The 15721-nt window shown below is 47.0% G+C and overlaps 1 protein-coding gene across 10 annotated transcripts in view; it reads right to left on the bottom strand.

Moving 5' to 3' along the window:
• Nucleotides 1–15721, bottom strand: part of CEP170B (centrosomal protein 170B) — a 56810-nt gene that overhangs the window by 7014 nt on the left and 34075 nt on the right. For 4 of the 10 annotated variants that reach the window (XM_066998430.1, XM_066998433.1, XM_066998431.1 and 1 more), the window contains 7 exons: nt 14662–14850; nt 14359–14467; nt 11153–12922; nt 7614–7863; nt 5076–5235; nt 1297–1335; nt 603–746 (listed from right to left, as the gene is read on the bottom strand). In XM_066998430.1, the coding sequence (XP_066854531.1) occupies nt 603–746; nt 1297–1335; nt 5076–5235; nt 7614–7863; nt 11153–12922; nt 14359–14467; nt 14662–14850 (2661 nt within the window). The remainder of the gene's footprint in view (nt 1–602; nt 747–1296; nt 1336–5075; nt 5236–7613; nt 7864–11152; nt 12923–14358; nt 14468–14661; nt 14851–15721) is intronic. The other 6 variants (XM_066998434.1, XM_066998437.1, XM_066998435.1 and 3 more) reach the window with 3 other exon arrangements.

The raw sequence follows: 15721 nt of genomic DNA, 5'->3' as shown, positions 1-15721 counted from the left end.
CCCCAAAACCAAGCACATGCACACACACACACAGAACAAAACAAAAAAAAACCAACATCTTAAGTGATTTATATGAGACACTTCAAGCCACTTTCACAGTCATGTATCTTGATATTCAGCCAGGCATATCCAGATTCTGCCACAACTGCTCCACAGGCAGCTCAGACCAGCACGTCCATTGCAGAAAAATAAGGTGCCGTTACTGATTATGTACAGCTAGTCTCCTGACATAATTTCTTGCCATTAAACCACCAATGCTGCACATTTCAAAGTTGAGACATTTGTGGTTTTCATTAAAAGAGCAAGTGAAATAGCCAAAGTGGGCTGACACTGAATGCCTCCTCCCCAGTGATCAAGCCTCAGATCCTAGTGAAGCTTTACACAGGAGAGGAAACTTCCAGTTAGTGTTGACTAAAAGGGTGATTTTCTGTTCCTTTTTTCATTTCTTTAACACTATTTCTATACCAACAAAAGTGAGACCTCTTGAGAAGAGCACTTTTTTGAGTAGCTGCCTTTTGCAGCTTAGAAAGAGCAGATATGCATACTGCACCTGAGAGCAATGTCATATATAAAGTTAGAAAGTAAAGAAAAGGGTGGCCTGCCTCCTCACGGTTTCTTGTCCTTGTTTTTTTTGATGGATCCTCTTCTCTATTATCGTTCATATTTTGGTCAAAATCCTTCAGTTCCACTGATCCCGGAGGCACTTTCTGGTAGTTCAGACTTGCTTCTGGAATGTGCTGCACCAACTTGGAAATAATGAGTAATGAGTCATTAAAAATGAGTAGGGAAGGAGGCACACAGGCACTCACTGCAGGTATGGCAGATTTTCAGGCAAGCCCCAGAGGAACACTGATTCATTCAAGTCTTGTTCAGACAGGTATGGGTTCCTAAGCAAATTACCAGACCCCAATCCTGCAAATATCTACCCACTGGAGTCATCCTACGAAACTCAGTGGGGCTATTCCACTTCATAATCTTGAGACTTGAACGTGTCATTGAACAGTACATCTTTGCCTTTTATAGGCTAAAACTCAAAAAAAACTGTTTCCTCGTATCTTATGTTTTAATATATCAATGCGACATTAAAGTGACACTAAAATTAATCAGAAAACATTTAATAACACATGGAAGAGATGAAAAAGGAATCCAAAACCACTGATAATGCAGACAATTTACAGTAAGAACAGCAAGACAGCTACTCCTGTTTGTTTGATTGACAGACAAAAAACTAAAAGAAGGTGAGGAAAGTAACAGTGACAAGACAGGAATACAAAAATAATGGGATGGAAAGTGCACCTGAGATGGATATGCCAGCCGAAAAGATCTACGAGCAATCTGTGTTAAAACAGAAACAAAGAGATCAATGCTACTGAATGACTGTGACAGCAAGTATCAAAGAACACACACATTGTTATTTTGGGGTGACATTCCCCAAAGCGCGTTCCTGAGGACCAGCACTCGCTGCCCACCCCCGTCAGCATGCACTGAACCCACAGAGGTGCTGGTCACCCACCAGTTCTGCAGAGGCGGTCTCAGGCAGCTCCCCAGTTACTTCAAAATAGACAGTGCTGAGTGAAATCCCACAGCTCTCTTAGCACAGGAGGCTCTGGGGTTGGCACCAGCCCTCAGCTTCGTGAGGAAGCCATGTGCCATCCAAGGTCCAGGCTTCCCACACTCTATGCAGTAGCACTTGGGTTATGCACAGGCAGAAGGCGTGAGACTTTATGCTATGGGTGCACAACAGCCAAAACGTTTAGCTAACAAGCTTCATTTAAGCATCCTTTTGTGAAGTGCAGAAACAGTGAGCTATGCTGGCTGCAGCGGTGAAGCAGTGTCAGAAGGGAACGAGATATTCCTATAGCCCAGCAGATCTCGGCACAACCAACTGTAGGAGCTGCATCTGCTCCCCCACCAGCAGGAGATTTTCATACACTATCTGGTTCCTTCTCACGCTTTCTGTTCTGTCACATCCATAAGCACCTCCTTTCATCTTACCAACAGTCACACTGAGCACATTAAACAGCAACTTCATAAATATAACTGGGATCTACGTTTTTTGCTATATCATTAACAACTAAAAAAAAAAAAAAAGCCAACCAACTAATTTTGTGCAGGACTAAGCCTTGCAGAAGTGGCCGGGGATTTGGGCTGACCCACTTGACTCCACCTGCAGCCCTGCAGAGAACTGGGTCCTGTAACACCTACACACACACAACCCAAGGCATCCCAAACAAGCCAGGACTTTGGTAAACGGGAATCACGAAGGTTTCACCCTTTCTTGCAGCAGGGCTCAGCTCAGTACTCCAGGAATCTGGGTTATTGCATACTGTGCAGTTGAGGGCTACAAAAACAAGAAACACCCTAAACGTGCATCAGGGAACTGAAACCCTCCCGGGCTAACATCCAAGCCAACACTGGACCTGAAGGGCAGAACGTGAAGCGTAATGTTTAAATCTCCATCTTAACTGAAGAGATTAACTAAATCTCCATCTTAACTTTTAAGAGAACGCACCCAGTTTTTGCTCTTAGCCAAGCTCTGTAACAAAAGCAATTTAAAATGCAATTTGTTGGAGGCTGACAAATGCTGTAGCACACACAGGTCTGAAGCGAAGCTTCTGGTAAGGTGCTGAACCCTCAGAAGTGATTCCAGTGTTGGCACTTTTCCCTGCATTCTTCCCCTCAGTTTCTTAGAGTAGGTGCAAACATTTAGTAGTAGCAAACCAAGGGCTAGCAGAGCGGCATACAGCACTGCAGGAACCAGAGCTCTATAAGAGAGATGGTCACACACAGCAAACACTGCTCATTCACATATTTACTGTTAGCAGATGTTTCTACTAAATTACTTTTGCTACTATAGTAAATTTCTAATCGCTGTGTCCTTTCCTAGAATATTCAGTGTAAAATTGTTTAATAAACACAAACTTCACAGTGCTTAGCATCACACATGCTGATCTCGAGATTTCCAAGCAGCTTCTCGTCATTAAGCTAAAAGTAATTATTTTAGCCCAGATTGAGCAGCACCCAGACCTGCCTGATGCCCTCTGAGGGAGGCGTGCCCGCTGATTCCAAGACCAGTCCCAAAGACGTGATGTGTATTTACTACACCCCGCATCAGTCCTGTTACTCCCAGTCACAACACGACCCCCAGGATGCGCAGTTCAGGATCCCAAGCTATTCGGGATTCAGCTCGACACCTCAGCAGCACGAAGTCCTGCTGATTTAACCTGTTCCTGGCTATCACGAGGCAGCTCCACTGATGAACAGCAGAGTCTGGGGCTAACCGAACAGCCTCCCAGCCACTGGCCGTGCTGCAGTCACTGTTATCCAGCCCTACTGGGAAGGAATCTAGTTAGAAGCCTTTACTGGGGTTTCAGCCATCGCTGGCTGAGCACTCCAAAGGTGCCAAAAGTAGCTGAAGGACAGAATCCTCCCACACCACTGCCTACAAGGGTGAGCAGGACCCTCCTCACTGCAACCAGACTGGAGCAGGACCCCCAGAACAGTGCACTTGTCTGTGATTTTGGTCCCTCCTGCCTGCTTGGAGTCCAGCATCACTGCTCCTGAGCATTACCTACAGCACAGCACAACCCTGCAAAGTCACATCAGGGAGAAATCCTCAATTAGCCAGGGTCCAAGCAGTCCTGGCAAGCCATTCAGCATCACTACCAGGCGCTCTGCAGCCCAGCATTTTGCACAGAACCCTCAATCTGTGTGTTTTGCAGGTATCACCGCTCCTCCATGCTACCCAGCAGCAGGGAACAACCTTCTGTAGGTGCTGGCTTAGGGCCGCACCCTTCAGCGGCACTGGAGAAAAGAAGGTGTGCTTCCTGCTGGAAGGAAGTGGGTGCTGGTCATTACCAACCCACAGCAAACGTCTCATTTGCAAGTCAGAAGTAAGGTAGATACGCCACCTTAACTGCTCAACAGAGCAGCACAGAAGGCAGTTCTGCAGGTGTGGCATTTGCATGGAAACAAAGCAATAAAACACCATCTCGGAGCCTGAAGTTATTGTGAAATGTTTGCACACTGTGGCTCAACGCCAAATGGCCCCCAGCAGAAAACCCTTCCCTAAGCAGGCTGCAGCTGACCAGGGTTTATTTAACACAAGCACAGCCCTGCACACCTCATCTTCCAGTAACCTCCCTAAACTTCTGCTTTGCACCTTCAGCAATGAACACAGCAGGGTCACAGGGCCTCCAAATCCTCTCCTAGCAGGGCAGCAAATTTGGCCTCAGCTTTGAATCCTGTTTAGGACAGACGTACAATTCTTATAACAAAGACAATAGAGGACCAAGAGGCCCAGGTGAACAGCAAATAAAAGGAGAGATTTATTTTTAACCCCACACTGGTGGTAGACAGGAGGGAATTTGGATTTAAACAGCAGCAAAGGCCAGGGCACCTTGCAGCTGAGCTTGGGCTGAGTCCCTGAGCTGCTGCACTGGTGAGCCAAATTCAGGTAAGGCCTCCATCCTCCCGAAGTTAACTCCCTCCATCCTTACGCACCTCACAGGCTGCAGAGCAGCCTCTGCTGACACACAGGTGCAGGGAAGGGATTTAAGAAACCCCTGCACAGCATTTCAGAAGCCCTGGCAGAAAGGACACAGCACAAGTTCAAAACACACAGCTGGTACCGAGGGAAGAGCTCACCGTGTGCATGCAGGGCACACAGCCAGCACCTTGTCTGGAAGGAGGGGGGCTCAGGCTCCCTGGCCCAGGAGCACTGCACACCCACCCCATCCTGCTCCCCAGGGAGCAGTGTCCCACTGGAGGCCATCGGGTCCTTCGGAATCTAACATTTTGACAATATGGCCTTTTTGCTTCCTGGAGATGCTGTAAGGACGTCCCCAACAAAAGTGCAACCTGCCCAGTTTCAATATTAAAGAAAAATAAAAAGGCAAAATAAAGAGCATCCTAAACAGACTAACAGACTGCAGTCAATCTTGTTATTTTTTTAGGATGGCGAGAGTTTGTAATGCTGCAGAACCCAAGGATGCTGCCCTGATCTCCCACTACAGCCATGCCCCGCACACCTGCTAGCACTCAGAGGCCGAGACTTCTGCCATTCGGGATCTTACCTCTTCTCTCGCCGATATGGTAGAAGCAGGAGTGTTGGGCACAGAGCTGAGGGAGGTGCTTGGTCCCGTCCCCGACGAACTCTGTGAGTCCCCATCTCCAGCAACATCATGAATCTCTCGAGCAAGGATGGCCACATCCTTCACCAAGGTTTGGCTTAGCCTGAAGCACAGGGCATGAAGCACAGCCGTTAGGACACACGATACAGCAAGCCTCATATTCATAACACATATATATATTTTAAAAAAGCATCTGAAAAAGACTTTTTTTTTCTTTTTTTTACTGTCAGCCACAGGAAGTCTGTAAGAATTACAACCTCCGCAGAGGCTAGGAAAAGCTTTGGGGTGCCTTGGCATGGCATTGAGGAATGTCCTGACTACATACGAGAACAACAAGATAAATCCACTTCTCTCCTATACCCGGCTTCAAAGCAGAGATTTGAGAAGAAGACAAATTCTAGTTAGTACACACTATCAAAAAGTGTTGGAGATGGTCCATAAAGACGCTTAATGTTATTGTTCCCCAACCATTTTTTTTTAATCTTTTAAATAGAACATGGTCACTTCTTCTTGGGACTTTTGCTTTCCCCTAAAAAGCACAAAGAAGGAAAATGGGATTAACAAAACCATTGGCGACCATTATACTCATGGCTTATTTCCAGGCTTTTATTTTTCTCTTTAAACCATTAAACTAAAAAGCAACAACGAAAGCATTCCTCCACCATGCAAAAAAACAAAACAGTAAGCTCTTGTGCCTTATGGAAATTACCACAGTGTGATGTTCTACAACACAGCCAGAGCTCTCCTAGAAAGCCAGAAACTGTATTCTTTATTACATAAAGAATAAAAACCTCGAACTCTTTCCCTCTCCCTTGTGGTTTACAAATCAAAATATGCCTCCATCATCTCCAAAAGGGATGAGGGATGACCAGGGTTATGCATGGCATACCTTAGAGCGATCTGCTTTTCAGAAACCAAGTCCTGAAACTTCAAGCCCCCTTACAGGTCTCCAGTTAAGGCTCAGTGACTGCAGAACTTTGCTCTGCTTGCTCTAGAACTTGAAACCAGTTTGTAAGTCTCTAGGTTGTTAGTAGCAAAGACTAAAAAAAGAAATCATCAGACCAGAAGTAGCTGTTGTGATAATTTTAAAGAAGAGCTTAGAAAAAAAAAAAAAAAGTCTTCCAGTCTGAAAGACATCTTTACTTGGAAAAAAAAAAACAAAAAACAAGCAATATAATAAAGCTGTCAGTTCATCAAAACATTTCCTCAGAAAGAAAATGTGTAATTGAACTAATAAAAAGTAGTTTGATCTGCCTGCCGAAGGTGCCCCTATCCGTGCTGGTTTCGGATAGAGCTCTCACCCCACGCACCCATCGTGCGATTCACTTACTGTATACAAGTGGCATTTTCCCTTTTAACTCTCTCCGACTACTTTAAACCCCTCCCAGTTAATTTGGGAGCAGCAACGGAAATCAGAGCAGCAATTAGAAGCAGACTATGTGACCGAGTTCTGCAACGTGCCGAGCCAGACGAGGCTGATGCAATCACTTATTTATAGCTCCTGCGTGCCCGAGTGCTCTCCCGTGGTAGGGACGCTGCTACGAGGGAAATCAACATTTCCCCCCACACACGCTTCTTACAGCACAGGTAAAGCAGCTTGGTTTGAGGGCTGGCACGTTTTCTACAGGCTGCCAGCAGCGTTCAGGAAAGAAAGCTTTTTAAGATCCGTGCAGCAAGCGATACGTCTGACATGGAAACGCTGACCCGGAGCACGCCAAGACAGCTTCCTACGTCGAAATTATTTCAAGTATGGCCAGCACAATGGAAGACCAGTATTTCTGGAAAGTTGGCATAACACACTCGCATATTACAGATGTCAAACCTCAAACGCCGCTGTTTAAAAAAAGAAACTATTTGCTTTACTGCCAAAGCCCTCCAGGCAACCACAGGACCACCAGTATACAATAGCTCCCGTATCCACAGACATCGAGCTAAGCAAGAACTCATTTATATACAGGGCACAGACAGGTTTTCTTGTCTGGATTCGATTGTGCCAGCCAAAGAGGTTTCTGCCCTGCAGCGACTGCTTACTGCTACCTCACCGGCTTCAGGCACAGCGGCTTCAACAGTTTACATCCTGGCTGTTTGCTGATCCATTTGATTTCCTCTGTAGGAGAATTAGGACGGTTCACACGAACTGCTCTGTGCACAGAGAGCACCTTCCAGCAGAACACGGTGAAGAGCAGAGATAGATACATGTTTTGACAGACTTAAAGCTCAAAGAGGATACCTGTCCACAGCTCGGAGAAGAAACAAGCCCAGAAACAACCCAGCTTCTCTGCACCTTGGCATTTTCTAGCCAGAAGGTACAACCAGCACTGCCTGGCACAGGCTGTAAAGCTTCAGGAAAACGTACTGATGCTCAAGGCATGAAGGGAGGTGGGCGACACACAGACAACAGGGGAGTGTGCCTCTCTTTCCACCTTCACACCTGGGTTTTGAACACCACGGAAAACAACCCACTGCTGCCCAGCTCCTCACCTGGCTATTTCCGCTATCTCTGCTGTCTGCGCCATGAAGTTGTAGGGGTCAGGGTGGTCGTCAAACTCTTCGTCATCATCCGTCTCTCTGCCGTTGTGTTTCTGTTTGCCGAGCCCAGAGCCACGTATCCTCGGCGTCTGTGTGGCTGTTGAAGTATGGGAGCGTTTGTGTTTAGGGGAGCTGTGATTTGAGCCATATTCCTCCTCCGAAGTGGAAGTGTAATCTGAACCCTGTGGTCTCCGCCTTGATGCTTATAAAAAATGAATTGGTTTCAGACCAAGGAAAGTGAAGAGGGACTACAACAGGGCAAAAAGGTAACACAACACTAGCCCAGGAACACAAGGGAAAGAGAGTTTCTGTGCAGATTTTAAGTTAAACAGCACGTTCTCGGAGCTGATTTCAAAGCTGAGCACTTCTGCAGCTCCCATCCGCTATACAAATTTGGAGTGGGAAATTCCAATGCAAAACCGAAATGACTCTTACCAGCTCCGAAGTATTGAATTATTACCACAGACAGCTTTCCATGCACAGAAGCTCTGTGTACAAGCAGCACACGTTTCAGACTCCTCATAGTCCCACAGAAATCCTTCTCTAAAGAGAGCCCAATTTTCAAGCCTGCAGACACCTTTCCAATTAGTTTCAAGTCCAAGCAAAAAGGAAGGGGTTTTTTGAGCGAAGCAGAGATGATGGTACTTGGTTTTATTTGTAAGAGTCCACACCCCCACCTCCTGCCTCGCAGCGCCCTGTCACTGACACCCTACAAGAAGCGTTCACACCAGCAGGCCGTCGGGACCGGATCCAGCCCCTGGAGTCGAGCAGAGGCTGCCCGCTTGTCCCAGCCGCTTCTGCAGCCACCCAGGCCCTGGTTGCATGGGAAGCACCGAGATGCCCTGGGATCAACCCCCTGATTTGGAAACCGGGCTCCCAGAGTTCGCTGTCTCATGGCACTCTCTGCACAGCCCTTCATTCCTTCCATCCTTGCCCGGAGGATGAAGACCCACCGAACACAAAGCCAGCCACGTTACTGACAATTACAGCACCTAAAAGCTTCACTCTGCTACCAAGGTTATAAGAATGCTAAATCACTGAAAGCAAATTAAGCCAGCATCACTGATCATGCAAACAAAAATAATGAATTTGGCTTATAAGATGGAGATAGAAACTAGACAGTTACCACATAGAGGAAAAAAAAATGTTCGTATACATTGTTACCGCAGCTATTTACAGGTCATGGCTCAGGATTAAAATATATACGTATATACAGAAAAATAAATCAGCTCATATTCCACCAGAAGAGAAGTTTTTGTTTGTTTGTTTGTTTTGGTTTTTTAAGTACAGGTTTTGAATCAAGAGGTCTCCCTATCACTGAACAGGGACTCCCAAACTAAGGGCCTGATTTTCCGCCCCTGCACGCCAAGGGCAACCAGAATCTAGTCCTGCAGCATCATTCAGATCACACTGAGTAAACAAATCCCGTACACAGAGGAGCAGGGGGATACCAGCCCTTCTCTTTCAGAATTGGCACCTTGGATTATCCTGACGTTATCTGCGCTTTTCCCATAAAGTTACCTCAGGTGCCTGACAAGCCACTGGCATTTCTTGTCTCGAGGCCAGATACTCATTCTGTTCCTCCGTTAGCAAGATTAGCTTTCTCCCACTGGGACGGTTGGAAACCATCATGGTTAGCTTAATGCTTTAAGAAATCCTCGAATAAATCAGCCACATCTGCCTCCTTACTCCCAAGGCTTGACACTCAGTGTTTTCACTGGTTATTGTATCGTGCTCAGAGACACCTCGATGGCACAGTGCAACCGTTCAGTTCATCAACGTCTTGGTTTTGTCCCAGGAATGGGGTGCTGGGTGCTCGTTCACAAGGTCTCTAACGTTAGTATAGGAACACGCATCACACACCCGCTACAGCGCTACGAAGCAGGAGGAAGTACAACTAGTCTACTTAGAGCTTGTGCAAGGTCCACAATCCTATCAAGGAATTAGGAGGTTAGTATTTTAAGAGCAGCTAATTCAAAGAAGGATTAGCATCATGTGCTGCAACTATGCCCAAGGAAAGGTGTTAGCGTGCTACTACAAAGCTCTGCAAATCAAAAACCAATTCATTTGAGAACAAGAACTGGCCAGCTCTTATCATTTTTCTCCAAATGGTTTAAAGTCTGTGGTCCAAAGGCAGGGGGGTGTGAAGAGTACCTCTTGTTTGTAAAACCTGGACCACATCGTACTGATCTGAATTTGTTATTGATTAACACACAGTCAGTAACAGCATCATCTTGAAAAAGGCAAGAGAGCAACTCCACGCACTCTTTTAGCTAATTTACATTCTGATTTACATGCATATACAAATGTGCAAGAAAAAAATCATTAAAATAAAGGGAAGCTGGAGGTGACAAAACAATCCAAAAATCAAAACAAGCAGCAAATAACATTTTTAGCATGCAATAAAAATGAATAGTGCAAGAAGGATAATTATTTCAACTGTATGAAAGGACATGAAAAGGACACATCCAAAACTCTTCAAGAGCCCTTACAAAAACACGAATCTGCTCAAAACAGCATCCCTCTCAACAGGCCTGAGAAACTCAGCCAAAGCAGTTCTTCCTGTCCCTTCAGCCCCCCATCCTCCCTAAAAAAACAACTCAAACAGCCCTGCTTGGTCACGTTCATGGTAGATCAAGGAGTCTGGGCATAGACCAGGTCTTAGACTGAAGGCATAAGCACTATCTGGGACAGCCTCTGATTGCCAATTACCGTACCAGAGCTGTCATCTGCACTGTCCCCGCCTCTTAATTAAAGGCTGTTTTAACCATGACAAATGTTGATATTGCGAGGGTCTGTTCATAACAGGCTGCTGAGCGTACAGCTAGAGAGCAAGACAGCCCCCGAACCTCCTCCTCGCGGGCAGCATAACTGTGTGCCTTCCTTACCTATGGCAAAAATGAATGAAAATACACAGCAGAGGGAACCTCTTGGGGCAATCAAAACATAGTGTCCAGCTCCATGCTTGCATTTGCAGCAAGAAGAAGCGAACGGCCTTTAAAACACAGGGACATTAATTTGTTTTCCTGTTTCACGTGCCTTCAAACCTGCCGCTGTGGACATTAGCTGCCATCAATACCATTAGAGCCATTCTCGGAGCAAACTCTGAGTTTTAGAAGTCAAAGAAAAGCAGGACAGAACTGGAGAGGCATTAAACTCTACCTTTTTAACAGAAACAAAAAAAAGCTAACATTCTCCTGCTAGATGGCAACTGGCTGCTCAAAAAAATAAAATCGAGGAGCTAAAAAAGGCTATTTGTGATATCCTCACAGGCAACACCACAGTGACATCTCCCTGGGTATAGGAGATGCTCTGCTGCCTCCGAACCCCACTGCCCAGGAAGCATCACCCTCCATCACTGTCATGAATGCAGACTGTTGTACTCACCATTGTAGCACTTGAAATTGTTGGGATACCAACCGCTGGCAACCGTGTCCGGCCTATAAATCAGAAAGAGGGCAATACAGGAAAAACAAAGCACGAGCACTTACTGGACGTGGAAGAATACTTGACACTGCTTGAGCGGGTCCTGCTGAAAGGCTGCTTGGCGGAGGCAGCAGCCGCCGTTTTCCTCGCGGCTGCTCTGACCTCCGCAACGCCCGTCTTCCGATAGGACTCCACGCTCCGGCCCGAAAACGCCGACCTCGACTGCGCGGTTTCAGAGTCACTGGGCACCGTGAACGAGCCCGCCCGTTTCCTCGGCATGGCGAGGATGTCGAGCCGGGAGAGCTTTTTCGTCTCTGTGGACTGCTTGGAGCCCGGCGCGGTGGCTTCGTGGTTGGAGGCCGTTTTCTCGGTATCGACGCACTCGTTGTCCGAAGCGTCGCCCAGACGGGCGCGACGGAGCTTGGAGGCCCTGGTGGGCCGCGGGGTGGACAAACTATTGGAGCGGGTGAGAACTTGCTGGATCTTCTGCACGTTCGGCGTCGCTTTGCTCTGCTCCTCCTTGGCAGCCTGAGGAAAAGGCTTCCTTCTGGGAACTGGCCGCGTTACCGGGTGCTCGTGGTCAGACACGACGGCGTCTGGGACCGGCAAGTAGGGCAGGCTCGAGCTTCTCTCATCATCCGTGAAGTCGAGCGACCCCCGAGTCCCAGCGCTCCGCTTCATCTGGAAGCGCTTGGTGGCCTCCACGCACCTCGGCGCCTCCGGCACATGGGCCTTCCTCTTCTCTGTCAGCCTGTCCCGCGCGCTCGGCTGCCCGCACTGGTCCTGGATGGACGGCGTGGAGGAAGATTTCTCCTTCTGCAAGCTCGCGACCGCTTTGCGTTTCGGGGCGCTCGTGGGGACGTTTTTGCCGCTCACCAAGCTGACCGTGCTGGCTGTGTCCACGTCGGAGTCGCCAGACAAGGAGTCCTCCAGCTGACCAGCAGTTTCCGAGGCCTCCAGCTGTTGGCTTTGACCAAGAAATTTGGCTTCCAGCGCTGCCAAGGCAGTTTCGGTATCCTTAAGGAGAAGATGAGTGTCCTGACCAAAGTCCATACGGGTTGACCGAACAGCCTCTAAATCTTTAAGCAGAGGGTGACTTGAAATATGTGGAAGTTTATTTTGAGGAACGCCGCTGCTTGATTTATCTTTGGTAAAGCTTTCCTGTCTAACAAAAGACAATGTTTCCTTTCCTGCCACATTTTCCTGATCTTGAGGACTCTGGTGAAGGGAAATAACCATTTTTCCTGCTGCATTAATGTAAGCACTGACGTCTTTGACCGGTGGCTTTCCAGGGACAGGTGTGCCAGCAGACTTGAAGGAAAACTCCTGATCCTTGCCGTCTTTCTCTGCTCGAGCGTGGGCCATGCTCAGACAGAGCTTGGAGGCAATCCCCACATCATTGCTGTCATCACCAATGTAGAACGAAGTAGAAACTGCCTCACTTACAGCTCTCATGTTTGCAACCCGGGGGGCTCCTTGCTGCCGGCTCTCTGATTTTGTGTCTTCTCCCGTCTGATCTAGCATTTTATTGTTTTCTTTGTACTTCCTGCCTTTTTCCGAGCTGAAGCCATCGTCGGATCTGCTGGCATCGCTGAGGCTATCTGGATCCAAGTCTTCCTGGATGAAGAGGCGGCTGCTGGGATCACCATAGGCTTCCACGCTGTGGTCCTTCACGACGGTTCTCTTTGTAACCTCGGAATAGGCCTCCTGGCAGACCAGGACCGTGGGCGTGGGGCTGTCCGATTTATCGCTCGGTGGGAGCTGGGGAAGAAGACGCCTCGTCCTCAAGGGCACAGCGTTTTCTGGTTCCCCAGGTTTTGTAGCTACACCGCTTTCTGAAGGGAGTTAAGTGGATACAAGTCAAGTGTTGTGCAACTATACTGCCTTTATTTTTTTCCTAAACAAAAAAGAGCTTAATTGTGCAAAGTGCAAGTCCACAAAAGCACTGAAAAAACATGTGTAGAACTAAAGCTTGTGTTTAATATGAACATCATATTTGGGCCAGACTCCCGCTCAGTCCCTTTACGTTTACCAATACAGAAACCCAAGGTAAACTTAATTCCTTTGCTGGATCAGAGGGCTCAACACCTTCCCTCTGAATCTGAAATCCTACCTGGACATTCTCCGATAATCTACCTCTCAGTACAATCATGTATGTTTAGAGGCCATACTATGAATCTGCTGGCATCAATCTACCTTAAAAATCAGACCACAGGAAGGACGTGAAAAGCCATCAAGCCAAACCACTGCAGTGATGCAGTTTTCAGTGCCATTCTACACAATGTAGATGATGTTTCTCACAAGTTCTCATTTGATTGTATCCTACTGCAAAGCCTCAGAAGAAAGATGCTAATAATGAAGAAACTGAATTAGAGCTCTCACTGCCCCAGCGTGAGTGCTCCTCGGCATGAACACACTTCACAGAAAGAGCACTTATTTATCCCCTGCTGGTCAGGACTTCATATCTGATACCACCTTTAAATACCAGGATAACTGGTTGGATGGCTATGGTAATATTTCAAATGCTCTGGGAGTCGTTTTCTCACGTGGTGTGAAAACAGTGGCAGTAACCTCCAAAACAAAGGTTTCTTTTAAGCTTTACTCAGTCTGTCTCCAGCTGTTGATGGCGTGAAGGTAACAACAAATATTTCCAAACAAAGGGTAAAAGCATTTCTAGAAGCCAATGAAGCACTGTTCTCCCCTTCTCACATATCAACAGGACCTGGAGGTTTGTAAGCTGTCTTCCTAGCTGTGATGGGAACCTGGTCGCCTCCCACTCCCTTTCCCTTCTCCATTCCTAGATTTCTATGCTAATCTCCACATTTCAAACCTCTCAAACTCCAGAACAGCCTAAAATTCTCAGCATAGCCAGGCGCAGGAAAAGCATACCCAAAAAAAAAGCACCAGTCAGCAATTATGCTCCAAGACAACTTGCAGAGGGTTTTTTTCTGGCATCATTAGGCAGTCTAAGGAGTTACTTGGGGCTAGTTAACACCCAAGGCCCTTACAGTCTTTCTGCTTCTTAGGTGCCCTTTAGTCATATCAAATACAACACTGAAGAACTTGGATGACTCCGAAATGCAAACCAGAGGCACTCTCAATCTTTGCTCCACTGGGAACAATTCACCCTGCCCTTCCCACCCACAAATACATTAGCTGAAACAGAACATAAGCCACAGCCAGACACACAGAAGCCCATAATTCCTGCTTTTCATATCATCCTGATTTAGATTCAGGCACCTTCGAAAGGTGATGTCAGGTTGAGACTTACCTGTACCTCCATCAGCCTGCCCAGAAACAGATCCAGAGTCAGAGTAGCTGTCGGCAAGGCTCGCCCACCTAGACACCCACTTCTGACTGCCCTGAACTGCTGCAGACATCTACAACAAGGTGGGGAAGGTGGTGTCAGAAAGACGGTTTGTAAAACAAATCTAAGCCACAAAATCTCTCCGCTCACATCCGCATCACCCAGTCTCCTCAAAATGGAAACCAATCCTCGCATCACCTTTCCATCCACCCAAAAAACCCACCCACGCCTCCACCCTTCCAACAAATCCACCTGGACTGCCCGTACCTGCACGTCAGCCTGAGACCCACTCCCAGCTTTTGAGGCAAATGCCTGGAGCAAGGGTGACTTCTGACTAGTGCCGTTTTCAGTGATTAAATGCTGATGAGAACCAGAGTCGTCTTTTTCACCTTTTATGACTGGTCGGAAGACTGAGGATATTCTGGAAAATTCAGGTGACTCGAGAACACCAAAAACCTGAAAAGACATTTGCGTGGGAAAGATTAAATATGGAAAAAAGAAAAAAAAATATTAGCCCCAAATTCAAATCTACAAAGCATTATTCACACACAAACTACGATCCCAAAGGGTCAGAAACACTTGCCAATCCTTCCATACAAATTAACTAAATCATTTTCTTCTCTACTCCACAGTAGCAGTTTAAAATACACTTACTCACAGAATCCCACTCACACCCACCTTTTCCCTCATCCACATTATTTTGGTGCGCTGCCTTTAACAGTAGTAACTTTCACTGACTGAGCCCCTTTTCAGCCCTGAGAAATTTACGATGAGTGTCAGGAAATCTATTTACCAGCTAATTCATGAAGCAGGAAAGAAAAAAAAAGCACAACTGGGAAAGCTCCATCTCCAGGGTCTTTCATAGACTGCAGCAGTGACAGGGCTGAGAAAAGCAGCCGTGCACAGCCATGGAGGGACCTGGGAATGGATGAATGTCTGAGACAAGTGTTTAAGCTAGCTGGCTAGCTTCTCTCTGGAGAAGAACAAGCTTTCCTAAGGGAGTAAGCAAGATCCATGCCTCCGAAAGGCTTGTTTCCCTCCCCTGACTGCAAGTAGCTCAGGAGAAGAGGAGACCATGGAGGGTACCTAAGTTTGGACAGTGATAGCCTGAAGTTCTCCACTCTTACTTCCCTCAAAAAAAAAAAAAAAAAAGTGTGTGTACAGTGGCAGAGGAACAAAAAGCAAACACCCCAGAACCTCAGCAAATTCATCTTATCATCTTCCTTCCTGGACAGAAATACCGAGTTCTGATGAGTTATTTCCCAAGTGGCAGGTCTATGCTGCACCAAGCCTATGGCACAGCCAGGAGCAGAGTTTGACCAGCCTG

Source organism: Anser cygnoides, chromosome 5 (genome assembly GCF_040182565.1).
Source record: "Anser cygnoides isolate HZ-2024a breed goose chromosome 5, Taihu_goose_T2T_genome, whole genome shotgun sequence".
Classification (NCBI taxonomy): domain Eukaryota; kingdom Metazoa; phylum Chordata; class Aves; order Anseriformes; family Anatidae; genus Anser; species Anser cygnoides.
This window is presented reverse-complemented; position numbering and strand designations above follow the sequence as displayed.